Here is a 22,412-nt window from a genome sequence, read left to right on the forward strand (position 1 = left end):
ACTTCCATTAGCAAAATTCCCGCAACCCTCCATTTTATTACATCTAAACCTTCCTCCTTTTCGCCCGAACTCCTCCCCTACCTGTTCATCCCGCTCTGAAAGAAGGAAGATAATTTTATACCAAACGAAACCCTCCCTTTACCTTCAAATTCCCATCTCTCTCTTTCTCTCTCCCTCCCTCCCTCACTCTCGCTTCCAATTCCTACGCTAAAGAGAGAAGAAATCGAGAGAGAGATTTTAAGAGAGAGAGAGAGAGGGAGAGGGAGAGAGAGGGGGGGAATGGGGCAACCGTCGGGTCCTCGCACGCAGGTGCCGCCCCTCCCGCCCCCGGCGCCGGCGCCAGCGCCACCGGGGAGTTGCCAGGTCCGATGCGCCGGATGCCACGGGATCCTATCCGTGGCTCCGGGGATGACGGAGTTCATCTGCCCTAAGTGTCAGCTCCCACAGATGCTTCCGCCGGAGCTGATGGCCAACGCAGCTGCGAAAGGCCCTTCGCCGCCTGCACCGGCCCCGCCTCCTCCCAGGAGACCTCCGCCGCAGGCCCAGGGCATCGATCCGACCAAGATCCAGCTCCCCTGCGCCCGATGCAAGGCTATCTTAAATGTGCCCCATGGCCTCTCCCGCTTCGCCTGCCCCCAGTGCGGCGTCGACCTCGCCGTCGACCTCTCCAAGCTCCAACATTTCTTCGGGGCTTCCTCGTCCGGGGCACCGTCGCTGCCAGGGATGCCGCCTCAGGAACCCCCGGAGGAGATCAATGAGGTGCGACATGTAAAAAAAATATTACTTTTTCTATGCCGTTCTTGGTACGGACTGAGATAAACTAATTTGACTAATTAAATTGTTTCTTCTCGATGCAATTCGAGAATTTCTTTTTAAGGCTAACCTTTTTTGGTCCGGATTTCGATAAACCCAACTGGCTTAATTGCGTAGCTTTTTCTAGATATAGTATTCGTCGAACTATCTGAAGCATGATTCATCAGTTATTTACGTTTGAATTTTGAGATGAAATGGAAAGAGCAGGAGGTAGAAAAGATTGAGCTAATACTCAGAAAGGAATGTAGATAACACATGCCACCACAAAATCCTGTAATATGCTGCCGTCCTGTCAACTTAGTGGACCTTGTTCATTTTAACATTCACATGCTACCCGTTCATTCTTTAGGTAGGGGGTTTTATACTGTTCTACTTAATTTTTCTCCCATTCATTGGGTGACGTTTCCCTAGTTTTGTTTATCATACTCTTGACACCATATGTGTCACATGTTTACTTAATAATGATATATCTAGGTATTGATGTTTGCCTTTTTTTTTGGCGGGGGGTGTTAAGCGGAATAAAGAAGGCGCCTCATGATTCAACTCATTAGGAAATTAACTTTTTTTTTTTTTTAAACTAATGATCAGAAGTTGTGATGCTGTTTGATATGTTTCTTCAATTCATTAGGATACATAGGAGGAGGTCTCCCATGCTCTCTCATGCTTTTTACTCTTTGTTAAACAAATAATAGTGATTATCAAATTTAAAATGACAAAGAATAGCTTAATTGACCTCCATTTATTATAAAGAAGAACAGTTGTAGGATTTTCTGCACTTTTGTTCACTCCATTTTATGCCAGTAGTTATCCAGCAGTAATACAGAGCGCAGTCAGGTCTCACTAGCCACAACTTTCTCATTCCTTTGAGGATTATCTTATCTGCCATGTTCTTACTTTAAGAAAGATTATTAAATTTTTGTTTGAAATTTGACATTTCTTGGGTATTATACTTGATATCTTGCCCAGGTTGCTATCGATGTGGAGCGAGAAGAAGATGAAGGTGGTCCTGTTGGTGAAACCTTTACGGACTATGTAGGTACATTTTAATATTTCATTACAAAATAAATGGAATAGATCAAGGTTTTGAAACTTGAGATTTGAATCGGCAGCTTGGATAAGATTAAACAATTTTTTATAACGTAAAATTGTAAATATTATTTAAAAATATATAAAAATTTGTAAATATATAGAAAAAGTGATAGAAAGACAAAAAATTAAAAACTACTCACATATGAAGTTTAAAAAAAAAATTCATTCAAAGCCATAATGAACTTTGAGCTCTCTATGTTTGTTAATTACTGCTGCAGAAGTAAAATGAAAAGAGATCTCTATCTCTCTTCACTCTTATTTTGCATGAGTAAGAAAGAGGGAGTTAAATAGTTGGTGAGAATGATAGAAAAGAAATATGCTTATCCGAATTTATTAAAGTACAAAGCAGTCGGAAGAACTCGTTGGATTGGCCACTGAATGAGCTTGGTGAAGTGTGAAGATAGAAAGAGAGTGTGTGTGAGAGATAGAGAATAAAAGCTAAAAACGTAAAAAGAGAAAATTGGGGAAATTAATTACTAATGTTCCTCAAATTGGATTTATTTTTCTCCAACCTAAATCTTAAAAAAAAAAACATTTCAACCAGTTTCAGCCGATCCTTCTTGGGATCGACCGAAACTAGGATTCATGGAATAGATGCTCATCACATCTTTATTTCCATGTATTGTCAATCTCTGTTCTTTTTAGCAAGATATTCTCATAGTATAGTAATATTCTTACCATATATGTATTTGGTTTGCAGTGCCCTCCCAAGCTGTCACTTGGTCAGCCTCATCCAGATCCTGTTGTTGAAACCTCTTCCTTGTCAGCTGTGCAACCTCCAGAACCGACTTATAATCTGAAAATAATTGATGAACTTGATGAAACCAAGGCTTTGTCATGCTTGCAAATCGAAACAATAGTCTATGCCTGTCAGGTTATTCTTTTTTTACCTTTCAATTGGCAATGTTTTGGTTGTTCTTGGCTGACTGTTTAATTGATGTTATTCTGTTTCTAATTGTATGCAGAGACATCTCCATCATCTTGAAAATGGTTCAAGAGCAGGTTTTTTCATTGGTGATGGAGCTGGTGTTGGTAAGGGTCGAACTATTGCTGGATTGATTTGGGAGAATTGGCAACGTCGCAGACGTAAAGCACTGTAAGCATTTGAATAATTTAAACTTGGATGTTGCACTTAATTCTGTTAACCTTGTCGCACTTCATGGTTGTTTATCTTTTGATCATCTTCCCTTTTCTCAGGCTTCTCTCTTTTCTAAACTATTAAGATGTTAAATTTCTTGTCTTTCATTGCTTTCTCCTCATTGTAGCGGCACTTTTGCAGTTGGATTTCTGTTGGGTCAGACTTAAAGTTCGATGCTCGTAGAGATTTGGATGATGTTGGTGCTACATGTGTTGAAGGTAACTATCAACACATCCTTTGCTGGTTGTCACAACAATCCTTGTTCTTACCTATACTGACCTAGTGTTGTTGCATAATGGTTAAAGTATCCGTGTATGTATTTATTAAGAAACACGGTATGTGGTCGTGCGTAAAAGAATTTATTTCATTATTATCAATAATAGCTACTGAAGTTATCTCTTGGTCACTGGTCTCACATCTCGTCAATTATCACCTGTATTGCTGATGTAAATCTCTTATTTGTAGCGACAAATTCTTTCTCATGTTTGATTAATGTGAGGACTTCAATCTTTGTTCTGCAGTACATGCTTTAAATAAGCTTCCATATTCTAAGCTAGACTCCAAAGCTGTTGGTATCAAGGATGGAGTAGTGTTCTTGACATACAGTAGCCTGATAGCATCATCTGAGAGAGGGCGTTCTCGTTTGCAGCAGTTGGTGCAGTGGTGTGGGTCAGACTTTGATGGTCTTCTTGTGTTTGATGAGGTACCCCAAGATGTATTGCTTTCTGTTTTTGATGGCTTAACGACAGCTCCATCTTTCAGTCTTTATGTTAGTCAATCTTCATTTATGTTGAATGTTGATTACTTGAAGACTACCTTTCATTCAGTGCCACAAGGCCAAGAATCTAGTTCCTGAGGCAGGAGGGCAACCTACTCGTACAGGTGAAGCTGTTCTTGAGATCCAGGTATATGTATTTTATTGATATTTTGGTCTTAAATGCTGTAAATATTACTTTTCTTTTTTGTGTATGTATTGGTACATGAGCACAATGTTAACACATTACAGGCACGATTACCTGAGGCTCGAGTTATTTATTGCTCAGCAACTGGTGCTTCTGAGCCACGAAACATGGGTTACATGGTCCGGCTTGGACTTTGGGGGGCTGGAACATCTTTTTCTAAATTTCAGGATTTCTTAGGTTTGCCTCTCCCATCCTGCTTAATTTTTGCAATCCTTTGATTGTATGGCATGAATTATTTTCTTCTCATTTTCAAGAAGAAAAGGTATTAAATGTTGGATCTTGGTAATCATTTTGAGACAAATGATTACAGTTTTACTTTTCATGACAAATATCAATGTTCATGCACTTTTCGCTTGTTCTTTCCATCTTGGTATGATCTACAATTGTTTTTCTTCCATTTTTCACTTATACCTGCTTGCATTGAAACTTGAAAGGACAACATTATTTTTAGTTTATTAAAAGGACTACGCTACATAATTATGCAACTGCATTTCTGACATTCTCCTCCTAAGACAATTTAGTACTCTTGAGCACAAAATCTTGAGGACTTGTGGATGGTGCAAGGCTTTTCTCCCCCATTGACTTTTTTTGATGCATGGATGTGGTATTTACTAGGTTCCAACAGGGCCTGGCAAAGGCCATGCCAAAAGTTTCTATAGAACATTGTACTCATTGTCATTGATCAGGCTAAATTTTTGTAATGCAAATCATACGGATACAGATTGGTGATTAGTTGACATTACTGATTAACTGGACCACACCACATATCAAATATAGAGGCGAACAGTAGAGCCACTAAGCCTCTGACAAACTGAGTCTGCAAATCCTAATGCAAACGTTTTCTTTCAATGTTTAATATCTAGAAAGTACTAACAGATTTAGAGTTAGTTGTAATATTGAGACCGGACAGAGGTTAACAGTTGAATATTTTTTGTCAACCACATCGATGAATTTTAGGCGGTGTTCTGTGACAACCATAAAAAAGCAGGGTATTGTCTTAACTTTAGGATTTGAAACAAAGAAGAGAGTATGTAGAAGAAGTACTGCAAGTCAAGAATGATGTGCTGCCCCATGTTAATCACATATCGGCACCTTAAGGAGTATATCCACAGTCCTTATGTATCAACTGATATAACATTTTTTAAGCCATGAGTGTGTTACGCGCTTGCCTGCCTTGACATCACTTCCAAAGCTTTTAAATCATGAAAATCAATTTCTGGAGAGGAGTAGAGGGCCGAAATATTAGGAAAAAATAAAAATAAATTTCACACAGTTCAAAGTGGAATTCCAAGATTGTAACTACTAATATTGTCTTCGGTCTTTTCCTATATCCTCTTTACTCTTTACCTTTTAGTTACACTTGAATAGTTTGCCATTCTTCTTCTTCTTACTATTTTGTTTGTATACTTTTTAATGCATGATTTGTAGCAAAAACAACTTTATTTTTTCTTATAAACAAATCTTTTTCAGGAGTTCTTGATAAAGGTGGTGTTGGAGCACTTGAACTTGTTGCAATGGACATGAAGGCTAGGTTAGAATTTAGAAGTTGTTACAAAGTGCTTTTTGGTTCAAAGGATATCTTTACAATATATAAATACCTTGTCTAGGGGCATGTACGTTTGTCGCACTCTAAGCTATAAGGGTGCAGAGTTCGAAGTAATAGAAGCACCTCTGGAGGAAAGAATGATGGTAAAGAGAGTATTCCCCTTGCTACTGTTAATGTTTTCTCAGTATAGAAAAAAAAACCTTGAATATATTTAGTTTTTTGTTGTCCGTTTCCATTTATTAATTAAAATCAATAGAGGACTAGTCCTGTTCTTATAAGTTCTCTTAGTTTCAGATTTGTAGGTTGCAGATATTCCATGGAGCCTTCTGATTTCTATTTAATAATCTGTCCGGCATTTACAATATTAAGCTTATTTGCATATACTTGGATGCATCTGTATTTTTCATTTTTCTTTTGGTCTCTAAACTGCTTGCTCTTTGGTCTATATAACTACATGCTAGATTTGCAAATTATTTATGTTATAAATTGCCCTACTGTCTTGATTAATATCATATTTATAGCTGATGTATGGCAATTTTACTTTATTGAAACTTTAAGTAAGAAAACTGAAAGACTGCTATACATTTGAGTGAGGCCGCTTCTTTATAGGTGATCTTATACTTGCAACTTCTGAAGGTAAATATGCTGGTCTTACTGATTCTTCTTTTATTAGTGGGTATGGTAAAATTGGCTAATTTTGTCTTTTTTCGGTATGTTATATCTTTGACCAATACTTAATGTAGACTATAGCTTTTGTATTATAAAGTACAAACCATTGGAAACCTTGGAGAGAACATACACTAGGGCCAATGACATGGTCGTTTCCTTTGATACATAATATTTCTGCCTTTTATTTGTTAAAAATCATCTAGATTTTATGTATTAACTTTCTTTATAGTTGCTTGTTTATTTGAAGTTTCACTGCTGTTTTTATTTTGGTGGTTATAAATCATTAAATTGAAGCTTTAACTCATTACACATGCTGCGCTTTGTGGTTTGGCCTGTTCATCAGAATACACTTGGCACTGGCTAAATGTGCCAGCTTTTGCTGCAACATTTAGTTTCAGAATTTGCTGATAGTCAGGATTATATTCTTTAAGTTTTTCCCTCAATTTTCTTTTTCCTTAGAAGCCGGTGAAAGTGAATTGACTTTCATGTACGCTTTCTGTTTACTGGTGATTGCTATACATTCAAAGCATATATTTTGGAGCAGCCTTTATTTGATAGTAAATTTGCAATGCAGAATATGTATAAGAAAGCAGCTGAGTTTTGGGCCGAGTTACGCGTTGAACTGCTATCAGCAAGTGCATTTCTTTCAGAAGAGAAGCCAAATACAAGCCAAATTTGGCGGCTGTATTGGGCCAGCCATCAGGTTATATCTTAAACTTTTTTATTATATTTGATTTTATTTTTTGCGTACTTGTGTTTGTGTGCATTTTAATCTTGTGGCTTTTAGCATTTAGTCTTCTAGAAATTATAGATACATTTCTAGGGTATTCTCTATGACATTGAACATCTATTTCGGATACAACCAGTGTCTTCAAATGCGAGTGAATGCTTATAAGCTGAATCTTTTTCCTATTAAGTTATGTATAAATTAAAGGTAAAATTTTAACACTGTAGTTTTTGCAGCGTTTTTTCAGGCACATGTGTATGTCAGCCAAAGTACCTGTAGCAGTGAGACTGGCTAAGCAAGCCCTAGCAGAAAATAAATGTGTGGTTATTGGTCTTCAGAGCACTGGAGAGGCTCGAACTGAAGAAGCTGTTACAAAATATGTGTGCTCTCTTCTTGTTCATTTAACTGTTTTTCTTCCTGTCTGAACATTGGTGATGAATTTTCTACTGGGGTACCCGCTGATGGCTTATTTTTCTAAATGTTGCTTTGCTTATTTGTCGAGTCTTGGAGCAGGGTGTTGAATTAGATGACTTCGTATCTGGTCCTAGGGAGCTTCTTCTTAAATTGGTAGAAGAAAATTATCCTGTTCCACTAAAGCCTGATTCAATACCTGGTTTGTTTTTAACTTGTTTGCATACTTTAATTCTTCAAGTTTTGCATATGTTATCCTTTTTCACTAATTGTCATAGGTGAAGAAAGTGTTAAAGAACTCCAACGCAAGCGGCATTCTGCAACACCTGGTGTATCTTACAAAGGAAGAGTCAGGAAAGTTGCAAAGTGGCAAGTTAGTGATGGTGAAAGTGATGAGGGATCTCTGGGTGAGCTTCGCTTCTATATATTAGTTGCAATTGACCATCAAATATAAGATGCAGAATTATTTATTAAATTGCTTAGTTACTAGAACATAAGATATTTATTTAAGTCTAAACGTAGAGGGATCTCTGGGTGAGCATCATATATTTTCCATAGTTAGTTACAGTCTATATCACATTGCTTGAATTAGCGAGAAGTTACATATGGATAATCATACACTAAGGTGGTATAGTTTATAAGTACATATGTAGTTTGAAATTTGATTGATTCAGATTTTGTAGATATAATATCTTTCAACACAATCTGCCTAACATTGAGGTCAAGCTTTTTAAATTGCCCTTTTATCGTTATACACTTTAAACTGCATCCACATTTTTACGATGCCGATGAACATGTTTAACTAGAGAGGAAGTTGATTGACATTAGATTGAAATGTAAATTGGGAATATGTGAACTAAAATGTTTCCTTATAAGGATTTAAAAACCATTGGTACACCTTGTTTAAATGGCCTGTCTACATAATATATGTTAGTAAATTGTCCCTCTCTGCATTTTGGAGGTGTGCTGAAGCACCTAGCTTGAGAGAGACCCTTCCTCCCTTCCTCCTTTGAGACTGCTCTATTTGGAGAGAAGGGGTGGCCCATCCCATGTTGGCGTCTTTCTTCGGAGAGAAGTCCTTATACCGCTCCGCATCTTGTTTTAACTGATTAAATGGGAGGAAAACTCTTCCCCTTTTGTCTTTTCAAGTGGTAGCAAGATGGGGCAGATCCTCCCTCGATAGGCACTTCGATGATGAAAGAAGGTGATGAAGGCCAGTATGGTGGTTTCCTATTCTCATGCCAGCATCTTACCATCACGACATATGGTGCACTGCACGACTCTCGTGGCTTAAAACCTTGTTTTCTTGGTTGTCCTAGAGTTTTTGAGATGTAAGGTATTGAAAAGGGGATGGAGAAATGCGTAGTGTGGAAATAATTATAGTTGCTCTAGTTGAAGGTTCTTCTAGGGTACATTTTGGCTAACTGGCCACAGTGGGTTAACAGGTTGACAAGTCAGGAGATCTTTAAATTGAGCAGGATGAGGGAAAAAAAGAAGTTTTGATGTGAGTTGCATTGTATAATTGGGGAGATTTAGGCATGTGTCAATTGAGAGGGACTTTTGAGTACCATTATTGTCTTATTGAAATGCCAATGCTATGTGCAGGGCTGTACCATGGTGCTATCTGTCATATGTGACTTAATGTGATCTGAAACAGACAGTGTATTCTATATTTCTGCTATCAAGGGTAACTCTTTTCAAGGTTGGATTTTACTTTCACGTGATAATGAATCTCCTATGGTCATTGCAGCTGACTCTGATCAGGAGTCAACAGAATCGGATGAGGAGTTCCAAATCTGTGAAATTTGCAACAGTGAAGAGGTTATTTTTTCCCTATGTAACATATTTCTTTGATCTTCATACTTTTTCTTAGAATTTCTGATATACTATATTCTCTGGTTAGTAGTAAATTCTCTATTATCTGGTGATTATTTTTTGCTACATATGTGTTCCTTTCTTTTCCTTAAGTTTGTAATGTACTTGTCATCATCTTTTAGGAGAAAAAGATGTTGCTTCGCTGTTCCTGTTGTAGTCGACTTGTTCATCCTGCTTGTCTAGTACCTCCTTGGACTGAGGTAGTGTCTGATGATTGGTCATGCCACTCATGCAAGGAGAAAACGGATGAATATTTCAAGGCAAGAGACGCCTACATTGCTGAACTCTCGAAGAGGTATGCTCTCAAAAAGCTGAAAATTAGTTAATACTATGTTAGACATACTTAAAAGCCACCACATACCATAGTTTGCTATCAGATTTTGTATTTATCAGGTATGAAGCTGCACAGGAGAGAAAATTAAAGATCTTGGAGATAATCCGGTCATTGGATCTGCCTAACAATCCTCTTGATGATATAATTGATCAGGTAGCATGGTCAGACTTTTTGGGATTAACTTGTTATAATATGTTGTTTTTATTATGACTAGAGAGACTTAATGGTCAATGCAACTAAACCTTTATACTTTTATAGTTTTATCCAATATTATAGAAGTTGCCCATGGTATGTGGGCAGTGACCCTACCATATAATGTCTTGATAGTATGCAGGCGCCTATGTAGTTTAACATTTCTAATATGTAAAAAATTAAAAGTAATTATATATAACATATACTATATAGTATATAGTATATATAAAGTTTTATTAGTAATAAACTATTTTATGTATAAATGTAGTAAACAAATAACATGATCAATTATTAATAATGAACTCACAGTAAATTACTAAATAGTCTAAGACTCTAGGTTACACTATTATCATTTACCACTAATTCAACTACTTAAATAACCAAATCACAATTTCACAGTGTTCACATTAATCGCTAAGCAGTAACAAGTAATTAATTGCTTTTTTAATAAATCAATGGGGGCAGTGCTGTTAGGAGGAGGTAGCAAATTTGCATCGGAGGAGAACGTGAAGAAAGGAAAAGAAAACAACAGAGGAGGAGGGTGGAGGTCGAGAAAGGAAGCTGAGGGGAAGAAAGGGGAGCATGGAGAAGAGGTGGGAGGAGAGGAGTCAAGAATCCATGGGAGGAGGAGAAGAGATGACCACTATGGTTGCCGGCTGAGCTGTCACTAGCCACTGACTGTCACCCTACTTGAGAGGAAGAGGATTAAAACTTGGGGATTTTGAAGGGATCTGGGATAATGGGATCAATTAGGGTTTGGAGCATAGAGGAAGAGGATTAAAATTTGGGGATTTTGAAGGGATTTGGCATAATGGGATCAATTGGGGTTAGGAACATAGTTTTTTTTTAAAAAAAAAAAAATCCCATCTAGTCACTGATCCGATCTGCATTGTGAGCAGTCCGATCCGCTTTGAACCCTGTCAATCGCTAGAGCCCACCTATGTGGGACGGCTGCATGTGCAGACGCCCAAACACTTTTTAAAACACTGATTTTTCCCATAAGTCACTGCTGACTTGGTTCTGTTGACTTTAGGTCATATATATATATATATTAATTATTCTAGTTAATTTTTGTTTGCAAATTTGCAGCTAGGGGGCCCTGAGAATGTTGCAGAAATGACTGGTCGCCGGGGTATGCTCGTAAGGGCATCAGGTGGAAAGGGCGTTATTTATCAGGCGCGGAACACGTGAGAATGGGTTTGTTATCTTTAATTTTTTTTCCTTGTGGAATTAAGTCAAACTTACATTGTGCATTTCTTTCCAGAAAGGAAGTTACAATGGAAATGATAAACATGCATGAGAAGCAGTTGTTTATGGATGGAAAAAAGTTGGTTGCTATAATCTCAGAAGCTGGATCCGCCGGTGTCTCTCTGCAAGCTGATAGAAGGGCACTAAATCAGGTCTAGACTTTAGAGCTTTACACTTTAACCTAGATTAAGTTTTCATCAAGATTTATTGGAAGATTTCCCTTTACTGAATCTTAAGGAATTTTCAGCATAGGAGGGTACACTTAACACTTGAGCTTCCATGGAGTGCTGACCGTGCAATTCAACAGTTTGGAAGAACTCATCGTTCTAATCAAGCATCAGCGCCTCAATATAGGTTTGTTCTTATTACAGTGAAGCAATGCTTCCCCTTGGTTTCCTCACCTTCGTTTCAATCATATAGTATTTGATTTAGGTAATTGTGTTCTAGGCATTACTAACTCATTGGTAACTTCTCTTTGACAAAATTAAATGCAATTTGGAAATGTTTCATTTGTGGTATATGTATTATATGTAAAATCATTAAAAGATTAAAGAGTAGTGCGGGATAAGGACCTGAATTTCTGCTAGGTGGCACATCTTGTACTGGCAGCACGAGAAGTAGGATGTGCCATGAGACTAAGCTGAACTGCAACTTCTTCAGCTTGCACTACAGTTGAATACTGGTGACACCAAAGATTTGAGCAAGAAAAACCATGTCCAACTGCTCTTCAAGTTTCTATTACTGTCACTAGTTATCAGTTTAGCTGACCACACTTTGAGGAATTAAATTTACTTTTAAAGTACTTGTCATGGCTGCGCAATTGATACGTTGGGACTGGTCCATTGAAGTGAAATTACTGAATCAGAATTTTAGTGCTTATTCTGGAGCTGATCCTCTAATCTCGTTCTTTTTGATGGGCTTTATATGGTTGTTAAAGACGACTCTTCATACCTTTGTTGAATTTCTTGCTATTCAGATGCATGCAGAATGAAGCAAACTTTCTTGATAGCTGGATGCTTCTGATATGTTCAATTTTCATTTACAAAACTAATTAAAAGTAAACAATTATCATGCAGCTGGTTTCTATCAATTCTTTGCTGGTAATATGTTCAGCAACTAAAAAGCACGTGCAAAAATTATGTGTTGCTGGGATGAGATTGTTTAGGTGGGTTAGTGCCTAAGTGGTGTTGCTGGGTATTGAATATTAAGGCCTCCATCATACCCAGGTGAGACCACATGAGCTATAGTAAGAAAGAGGTAGTCTATTGTAGTTGAAGGCACTTAAACAGGTAGAATAAGGTGAAAAATAACTTTGAGAAAGCAATGAGAGGGCATATGATTACCCTTTCATTGACAGAGTTCCTTGCTCAATATCTGGAAAGATGGTAAGCACATGAGATTTTGATCTATGTGAGGATGCATACAAAATACCCTCATATGATTGCCCTAAAATATTGAGATGTAGGATTTCATAAATTATTCTCTCTCTCTTTTTTTTAAAAAAAAACTCTCTTGCCCATAGAATTTAAGCAGCTGTTCTTGATGTATTATCTTAGACTATGCAGTCTTTGCTATCTATGTTGTCTAGGCTTCTTTTCACAAATCTTGGTGGTGAAAGGCGATTTGCATCAATAGTTGCAAAAAGATTAGAGACACTTGGAGCTTTAACACAAGGAGATCGCAGGTGAGCTGATCATAGTTTATTCTTTATAACTGAGATATATGATAAGCTTGTTCATCGGTACAGTAGTAGGAACAATAAAATTTTGTATGTTCTACAAGTCATTGTTGGTTAACATGTGTAGGGCTGGACCTTCACTGAGTGCTTTTAATTATGATAGCAATTATGGAAAGAGGGCCCTCATGATGATGTACAGGGGAATAATGGAACAGGTTTGTAATTTTATCAAGTTCTATCCAGACCTGTTCACTGTTCCTTTTTCTGCTATATGAGAGAAGTTCTAAGCAAAGAGTTTTTCAAGCTTATCAGGACCCTCTGGCAGTTGTGCCTCCTGGATGTTCATCTGAGAATCCAGCTAGCATTCAAGAATTTATCACCAAAGCAAAAGCTGCTTTAATATCAGTAGGAATCGTCAGGGACACTATTTTGTGTGAGTACTTTTGATTCTTCTTATTCTTTTAATTAGAAGGTCAATGAATGAATCAATCAAGTAGTAAATACCAATTTACTCGTAATTGATGAATTTGATTATCAGGAGTAAATACTGCACTGAATCACCAATACTGCATAAATTATTTATTTTCATGTATGTTTAATCAGGACATTAGCCCAAAAGAAGGAAACAAATGCAGTGTAATATTATTCTCAATCCCGTGTCCAAAAGTGTCTGTTAATATATGTTCAATGTATCTTGTTGAATACTCATGTCAGAAATTAGAACTTGCTTTGGAAGTTGGGAGAAAGCCTGGTTGTTTCTCAAACCTAAATTATTTCATGTGTACTGTGATCTCGGTTGATGTATAAGTGCAATAGTGCATAACTGCTTAATGTTAGATATCAATGTCTATGACTCTATTTTAGCTATGTCCAGTCATTGTGGTGCTTCTTTTCTTAATTCACTTATGTGGGCTGTTGAATTATAATGCAAGAGCACCAATTTTTTAAAGGATATTTCCGAAATCTTTGTTAACCAACCAACATGGCTGTGCCAGTTAACCCTTTTTGATCTTCCAAACTCTATTTCATCGGGAAAAGGATTTGCTTACTAATTGTTATGGCAAATGATCAATACAGGCAATGGAAAAGATTCTGGAAAGATTTCTGGTCGTATAGTGGATTCAGATATGCACGATGTTGGACGTTTTCTTAACCGTCTTCTGGGGTTGCCTCCTGACATCCAAAATAGGCCTGTACTTTGTTGATTACTTTTCCTCAATGATGATAGTTTACTTCTGATGGGCATCAGTTAACACTTGGACATATATGTCAGGCTATTTGAACTTTTCACCAGCATTCTTGATCTTTTAATTCACAATGCACGTAATGAAGGACAACTTGATTCTGGAATTGTTGATATCAAAGCTAACATAATTGAAATGCAGGGACAACCCAAGGTAAAATTTCTTGGAATGGCATGTTACCACATTATTTTTGTTTCTTCTACAGCTTTATGTGATAGTTTTCTTTTTCAGACTGTTCATGTTGATAGCCTATCTGGTGCTTCTACTGTTCTCTTTACTTTTACCATTGATCGGGGAACTACTTGGGAGGTAAAATATGATTTCTGAGAACTTCCATTGATCTGTTAATTCTCAATACTGAAATATTTTTTCTTCTTGATTATCTTACATCAATTTGTGGACATGTTAGTCTGCAAAAGCTCTTCTTGATGATAGGCAAAAAGATGGAGCTAGTTCAGTTAATGATGGATTCTACGAATCCAAAAGGGAATGGATGGGCAGGAGGCATTTTATGTTAGCAGTAGAGGGGTATCCATCTTTTCTTAGCAGTGATTTCATGCAGTGCACTTTCAAGTTATTCATTTTATTGTTCTTGTCTATGATTCTGGGTAACAAGAACAATTACCGTAAGATTTGCGAGATCATGTGGAGTCCGCAAAATTTTTAACTACCTAATTTTATCCATGAAGCTTCTTCTTCTTTATTAATTTTGTTAATTTTTTTCTGCACGGATCAAGTTGCAGATGAGAAGGTTCTCTTTGTCTCTTATACAGTAGTTGATATAGGTTATATTGAGTAGGTGTAGCTTTTACGAGCTCAAGCTTTCTTAGATTAGATATTCTGACTTGCTATATCTGCTAGATAAAGAGGTGATGGTGCAATCTGCTCGTCATGTTTCTAGATATATCTACCGAAAGTCAGAGTTTACTTGTATCCTTTTAAGCATTACCTCTCCAGTAAAGGAACACCATAACTTATGTTAGTTTGCACTTATTTTTAAAGTATGTCAAAGTGCCATAAATCCTTATTTACTTTTTTTTAAAATAATGAATTCAGGCAATCAGTATTTTATTGCGAAACAAAATTCATCCAATTATCTCTAATGAACAATAAGCTCATGTAGAACGAATTTATATTAGAAGTCATAGTGCAAATATATAGTGGAAGGATACATATTAATTTTTTAAATCTTGTCAACCTTATTTTCCAATGAATCTTACTGAATTATGTGTAAATTATTATTGCATACTCTGTATAAGTATGCCAAATACAAAATGGTGGATTTTTACTATTCCAAACTGCTAGTAAGTTTTTTCTGTAACCATCTGAAAGATGCCATCTGTACGGCAAGCTGTTATGACACATAAATAGGGATATCAGCAATTCTCGCACATCAGAATATCTAAAACAAAGGAAGCTTACAAATGTTTACTAGTTAGTGCTACATGAAATAAATCAATAAACAAATAATATAGATATAATTTTAATTTTGGATGTCCTCGACTTGCCTAGCTTGCGAGACTATCTTGTCTGCATAATTGCATTGACCACATATATAGTAACTAAGTAGCATGTATGATCGTCAAAATATAGTTAAACCACATACAATCATATGCATTGCATTTCTCTTTTCTTTGCCGAGGTTTCTTTTTGCAAGTCCTTGATGTTTCCACTTTCAAATTAGTTGCGATTGCTTGTGCTGTATTAATGTTTGACCTGCATTTGTATACTTCTTTATCTATTGCATCAGGTCAGCCGCAGGAGTATTTAAGATAATTCGTCCTGCTGTTGGTGAAGCATTAAGGTACCTAAGATTGCAATAGATTCATCATAGTTGCTACAAATTCATGTTCTGTTGTAGTTATTCCTTGTGTAATACCACCAGGGAGATGCCTTCGTCTGAACTCAAAAGTAAGTACAGAAAAGTGTCATCAATTGAGAAAGCCAGCAAAGGTTGGCAAGATGAGTACGAGGTGTCTTCTAAACAGGTAACTTGTCCACTGGAAAGTTTGTTTGAGGTCCTTAGGAGCTAGATGTTTTCTCTTCTGTTTACTCTCTGATATATTACTCAGTATCATGAGAGAGCAACATCAGTCATATAAGTTTGTTATACTTGCTTCCTTAAGTAGTGATTTCTTTGATGGCTTGACTTAGCTCTAATAGATTTTACCATGGTTCAAAGTATTGGCCGATACAAATACTTATCGGTATCGGGTGATGCCGATCCGAAATCACGGCCAAAACTAAGAAAGATTCTAGTTTCGGTCGGATTTTGGTGGAGTTGGCTAATACTAGGTTGTGTTGGCCACGTACCAAAACTGCTAAATAGTTTTCCTTTTTCAACAATTAAGTGCATTATGTTCTACACCCATTGTGATGTTAATACATGTCTTAAATTGATTATAGTTAGATACTATATTATTTTGAATTCTAGCTCTCCTTGTCCATAAAGCTACCTCCTAGAAGGTCGTCTGAATTCTAGTTATATCGATCTGATTCATTTATATTGTTTCATAGCATGCGAACAATTGCACATGTGGTTCTTGATTAACTTAGTAATTCATAAATTGTAAACTGGTTTCTCTATTATTATTTATCTTTTTTTTTTCTTTAGTTTCCTATTTTATTCTTAAAAATTTGATATTAGATAAACATAATTGGTTAAACAGCTAGAGCACAAGTTTTACTCAGACAATGATTGGTTCATTCTTGAAACCACTTACTTATAACCTATTTTGCTTCTCGTGTACTATAAAGTAAACACGGTCATCCTTTTTTCTCATATTTCATTTGTTTCCTGTTATGCTAGATTGTCACACCAGGATAGGCCACTGACTGATTTTATTCCTACTTTAGCATCCATATGGTCTGAAACAGGGGTTGATGCTTTCCAATGAACCCTTCAAAGGGCAATAATTTTTGTAAGTTGATTGATTAAATCTAGTAGCCGTCTCCATTGTGATGGGAGAAGTTACAAACATTTGAGAACTGTTGCATACGTATTGCAAACAAAATCTTCTTGTCAGCCTTTTCAGCTTCTAGGTTTCTAATATTTTAATCAGCAACGGCTTATCAGTTTTGCTAGTTCATAAATACTTTAAAAAAGATATAATCAGAGGCAAAGTCCTTTGTAAGCACTGTTAGTCTTGAACAAATTCCTAGATAAATTATGGTGGTGGTCTTCGAGACCATCATATATGCTATAAAGAAACCCATTTTGATGCTTCAATCTTCATGATTTGTCTATTGTGTGGAAATGTCACTTCTATATGGAGTTGTTGATTGCTGACTTGTTACTCTAGATCCTTATATGAGGATTCAATTGTCAAGCAAAGTTCTCTAGGGTCTTCTAGAAGCCGGAAGAAGGGGTTTGGTTCTATGCAATAGGCACCTCCTCGATTGTCTTCTATACTGATATCCTTATAGTTCAGAGTACTTCTATCACATTCTTAATTTGTTTCCTCCATCATTTAATCTACTAATATGGTTGCACACCTATGAGATTAGATGAAAATATTCTTATTTTAAGTAGTGGTTTGGTTTGATTTAGTCACCCAGTTATGTCTAACATACACACATTTACATGGATTGAAATTACTTGCATGAAGTAGTGACATAATGTTCATGGATCATAATAGCTGTAAGAAACATGCACCATAAATCCATAATTAGCTTGATGATAATTTTAAAACTGGTTATTTTTATTTCTCAGTATTTTTTAATATAGCATTTTCTATAAGTTGGCACCAATCTTAATAACATTGATACCAAAAGTTCTGGACCTTAGGAATCATTGACATTTGACGTATTAGTATCATGTCTCTGTCCTGCATATACGTGTCACATTAAACCCTGGAGATAACATGGATTTAATATCCACACATGATTTTGTCTATTCCACCCCTAGATATATGTTTTCATTAAGTATTGGCAGGTTTCACAGATCTAGTTAACAATTCTTTCAATCTAAAAATATCTATTAACGATAGATTAGGGCTCATGTAGTGCTGTCCTAATAATATACCTTGTAAATTGTAATATGATTGAGCTGCGTGTATTTCTTTTTCTCTTAATTTAGCTAGAAATATAACCTCAGAAGTCTGCTTCTTTATCTTTAGAATGTCATCATTTTTTTATATCATCGCTTATGGGTTCTTGTTCTTATTTCAGTGCATGCATGGGCCCAAATGTAAAGTCGGCAGCTATTGTACTGTAGGGAGAAGATTACAAGATGTCAATGTTTTGGGAGGCCTCATTTTTCCTGTCTGGGGAACTATAGAAAAGGCTCTATCTAAGCAGGTAGAGTTCATATTTTAACCTGCTTTATCAATGGATAGTTGGGACAAATACTTGAGGCATTATTCTCCACAATCTTTTTATAAATGTGGATGTTATCTTAAATTCTTCAAGCAGCACTAAAATGTTTACTAGCATTATACTTATGTTCCTATGGAAGATATCAATTGTTAGATAAGTGTACTGAATAACTTATTATATGTCTATTCATATTTTATAGTTGTGAGTACTCAGTGAAGCAAGCATGGGTAAAGGAGGTTACATTGGGTAGCTTGATGGGTAGTGTCAATCTTTATCAAGATCCAGGACTATTAGGAGCATGGATGCATTAAGTGTTTCAATAAGAAAAGGATTTTGAGATTTTAAAAAAGAATAAAAAAAAAAGCACTTATCCAAACTCACCAAAGTGTGGAGCATTCGGAAGAGCTCATCAGATCAGCCACTAAATGAGCTCGGTGAAATGTCGAGGGTGGGAGGAGTTTATGTGTGAGTGAGAAAGCTGAAAACTTAAAAAGAAGGCCGATGGGGATATCAATTACTAATGTTTCCTCGATTTGGATCTATGTATGTTTGACTTAAACCTTTACAAATCTTATTTCAGCTGGTTTCAACTGAATTTTGGCTGATATGTTAGAGACGTCAATTGATAGCCTGATGCTGGCCAATCCTAGACCGAAACCAATCATCAGACTAGTTGCAAGTTAGGATCGGGATTGGCTATGGCTCTTGATCCGTTTCAGCTGATCTGTCTAAGGATCACCAAAAATTGTGATCCACGCAGAAATCAAATAGGAGACATAAAAAAAGCAAAATCTAAATTGAGACTAAAACACACCAAAAGATCGAGACAATTTTTTTAACATAGAAATACCTCCTTCAAATAAGAAAGAAAAAATGTGGATTCAATCAACCTCTCATGGATGAATCTATTTCACACTCAAATATAGGTACAAGATTTATTTACAACCATTGTCACTGTGCTCTGGATGGTCTCTCGGATTGAAGCCCTTTTGCTGGAATTTTCTGCGTCGATGATCTACTGGTAAAATAGATTCTACTTGGATCACTCGATGAAGGTAGTAGATGTGTTCGCTGTTCTTTAAGCTCTTCTGTTGCTTCAGTACATGGTAGATGATCTCCAAGCAACAGACGAGAGAAAGCTCTCCTCAACTTTTAATAGAAAATAAACTCCTTGAGGAAAGTAGACCGTTTAAACAATTAATCTTTGATTTTCCTTGAGTTCTCTGACTTAATCTAACATTTGACGTCCTTTTATAAGATTAGTAGAATGTTCTTGATTCGTTCTAGGAGAATCTCAAAAAGAAATACCAAGTTTTGAAACAGTTTCAGAAATTTCTGTTTTTGACCTGCTTTGAATTAGATACAGATTCGTATGTAAACTTTGTGCTAGGGTGCACACTTAACCTGTAGAATTAAACTTCTGTCGTGTTGACTTGATTTTTTACTTTTGTTCTTCGATCTTCGCACGAACGTTCTTCCACAAGTCACATGTCTTAGACCTAATTTTAGACTAGATTGTATACAATATTTTAAAGTATATGTTATCCACGAACATAAATTCACACTTACAAAGTTAATGCGCTAGATGGATGGCATCTCTTTAAATGATAGATTTACAATGAGCGCTAGATGTGCAAGTTAGTAGTTTCAGAAATAGAGAATAGTCTAATGAAGATTTTCTAGTATGTATAATCTTGAGACAAGATAAATGGTTCCTTGATCTGATAAAGACATCTTATATCTAGCTTTAGACCTAAGTGAATATATTGTATATGCTAACATAGTTAATGTCTAACATAAATAATACTTCGATATTACTGTATGATTTGATGTTACCATCTAGATCACCTTGTTGGTCTATTAAAACTTTCTGTTTTGCTATTCTATTTTATGCTGACATTAACAATCCTACAGGCTCGGCAAAGTCATAAAAGGATACGTGTTGTACGTTTAGAGACAACAACTGACAATCAGCGGATTGTTGGGCTTCTTATTCCAAATGCAGCAGTGGAAGCTGTGCTGCAAGGTTTGTTCCTTAAGTTTTAGTCTGCAAGAGATAATTCTCTCTATATGCTCATTGTTATTGCAACAATGCATACTAGAAATAAAGGAGATAGAATATTTTGTTTTGATGCAAATTATAGTAATATGATATAACATCATTAGATTGTACAGTTATTGCTAGAACATTTAGCTATGAGTATCTCAAGATTTTGCCTCATTAATGTACGGTTATACAACAACCAATACAGTTGGAAATGACTTGCACCATAGCACATAACCATGGCATGATTTTTGTAAATTTCACTGCTAAACTGTTTAAACCAACTGAATCACATTTCCTTTGTGGTAAATGTGAATAAGTTGGATATGCATCAGATAATTAGTTTTGGGCTTTTATTCCAAATGCAGCAGTGGAAGCTGTGCTGCAAGGTTTTTTCCTTAAATTTTGGTCTGCAAGAGATAATTCTCTCTATATGGTCATTGCTATTGCAACAATGCATATTAGAAATAAAGGATATAATATTTTGTTTTGATGCAAATTATAGTACTATGACATATCATCATTGGATTGTACAGTTATTGCTAGAAGATTTAGCTATGAGCATGATTTTGCCTCATTAGTGTACGGTATACAACAACCAGTACAGTTGGAAATGACTTGCACCATAGCACATAACCATGTCATGGTTCTTGTAAAATATCACTGCTAAACTGTTTAAAGCAACTGAATAATATTTCCTTTAATGTGGTAAATGTGAACAAGTTGGATATGCATCAGATATTTAGTTTTGCAGGCAGATTTCTCCTGTAGCATAAAATTATTATTATTATTATTATTTTTATGGTTTATAATAGTCAGATCCTACCACATTCTTTTCTCATTGCATTTTAACTGACATGTCATTTTACTTTTTCTTTTTTCTTTTCTATCCCCTCTGCCATCATCTATTCTTGAGTTCCAATTTATTACTTTAATGAGAAAGAGGTTTATAACCAAATTATATTTGATCCTTAGTGATGCAGAGAGTACAAGGCCAACATACATTCTGTTTTCTCAGATTATAATGTTGATTAGTCTTTGGTGATATATTTGAATAATTCTTTTAGTTATTTATTTGAGTCATTTCCATGTTTGTCAATAAGTCAATGTTGGTGTTCATTTTTTTTTAAAACTCGTGACATAATATGCCTCTCAACATTCTCATCTAATAAATCTAGCATTCTGGTCAGTCTGCAGTGATATGATAAAGTTGTACTATTACCTATTCGTCAGAAATCTTTTTTCTACTATCCTTTCCCTGGTTGTCCTTTTCTTCACTGTTTTAACTTTGCTGTGGCAGATTTATCATGGGTTCATGATGTTGATTGACATGGGAAAAAAGACTTTCTCTTTCTGCATTTTGATTGATCATTCATCAAATTTTGCGGTTAGTTTGGCAGCTATTCAGTTTTCGGGTTAAGCCATTCAAGGTCAGTCTACAAATTCAGAGTATATACATAATTGCGTTCCTCGGTGTAAAAGTTTCTTTCTTTTCCTTTTTGGCCTATATGTTGTATATTATGTAAACAGATCACATAACAATCCCCAAACTCAGTTGTAGAGAGGTCACAGTTTCATTAATATTTTGAGAAGTTCTTGTGGACTTCACTTATTCAGACCTCGTTGTACACAAAATTATAAGAAAATGGAGACTCTGCAGCAATTACAAAGTGTTGTTACCCTCAGCAGAAAAATGAAAGGAAGCAAGCTGTCTCTTGCCACTGATGAATTTTGCATCAGTGAAGAATCACCAGATGGTCATGGCGATCTTTATACATTTAAAGTCAACTTTCGATGACAACTGAAATAAGTCTTGTATGATATGGATATGATCTGTGAAGTGGAGCAAGCAAGTTGGCAGGCTGAGATTAGTGTGCTAACCTTAATCTGTGCTTGAGTTTGATCGTTGTAACTAGTTTACCGTTATCCAGGCCTAAACATTATAGCAGGTACAGGTCCCAAGAAGCATCTCAATTAGCAGAATCTTAAGAATACTTTTTAAGGCTCTAATCCTGCCGTAGAGAATTGTTTACAACTAATGAAATTTCTCTAGGGGCACACCACCTCCCACGCCTCGCCTTCCTGAACAGTTGATCGCTTGGGATCACTTGGTTTTGCAACAATA

At 36.1% G+C, this 22,412-nt stretch overlaps 1 protein-coding gene across 2 annotated transcripts; it reads left to right on the plus strand.

The window, feature by feature from the left end:
- The first annotated feature begins 28 nt into the window (after window positions 1-28).
- LOC140767720 (protein FORGETTER 1) lies at window positions 29-21,903 on the plus strand. 2 transcript variants are annotated; one of them, XM_073107724.1, is made up of 32 exons: window positions 33-759; window positions 1,780-1,845; window positions 2,603-2,776; window positions 2,868-2,998; window positions 3,182-3,258; window positions 3,562-3,743; window positions 3,868-3,945; window positions 4,047-4,179; window positions 5,473-5,533; window positions 5,610-5,691; window positions 6,792-6,920; window positions 7,181-7,324; window positions 7,458-7,557; window positions 7,634-7,762; window positions 9,106-9,176; window positions 9,353-9,525; window positions 9,624-9,717; window positions 10,846-10,943; window positions 11,021-11,156; window positions 11,252-11,358; window positions 12,593-12,688; window positions 12,810-12,897; window positions 12,995-13,115; window positions 13,760-13,871; window positions 13,956-14,079; window positions 14,158-14,235; window positions 14,336-14,454; window positions 15,677-15,730; window positions 15,812-15,914; window positions 18,097-18,225; window positions 20,158-20,269; window positions 21,588-21,903. In XM_073107724.1, exons 1-32 carry the CDS (start codon window positions 280-282, stop codon window positions 21,614-21,616), a joined length of 3,810 nt encoding a protein of 1,269 aa, XP_072963825.1. In that variant the 5' UTR covers window positions 33-279; the 3' UTR covers window positions 21,617-21,903. The 2 variants fall into 2 exon arrangements, 1 of the variants encoding a protein (XP_072963825.1); XR_012105612.1 differs by lacking the exons at window positions 14,336-14,454; window positions 15,677-15,730; window positions 15,812-15,914; ... (1 more) ...; window positions 20,158-20,269; window positions 21,588-21,903 and having other exon boundaries at window positions 29-759; window positions 13,760-13,875; window positions 14,158-14,182.
- The last annotated feature ends 509 nt before the right edge of the window (window positions 21,904-22,412 follow it).

Source organism: Typha angustifolia, chromosome 9, assembly GCF_048772165.1.
Source record: "Typha angustifolia cultivar Huaian chromosome 9, ASM4877216v1, whole genome shotgun sequence".
NCBI lineage: Eukaryota > Viridiplantae > Streptophyta > Magnoliopsida > Poales > Typhaceae > Typha > Typha angustifolia.

What these genes read in the sequence shown, in the direction of transcription:
- LOC140767720 (XM_073107724.1), top strand. Translation starts at nt 280, where the DNA reads ATGGGGCAACCGTCGGGTCCTCGCACGCAGGTGCCGCCCCTCCCGCCC. An exon ending in ATTGCTGAACTCTCGAAGAG is followed by an intron (nt 9,526 to 9,623) that starts GTATGCTCTCAA and finishes TGTATTTATCAG; the next exon opens with GTATGAAGCTGCACAGGAGA. An exon ending in CGTCAGGGACACTATTTTGT is followed by an intron (nt 13,116 to 13,759) that starts GTGAGTACTTTT and finishes TGATCAATACAG; the next exon opens with GCAATGGAAAAGATTCTGGA.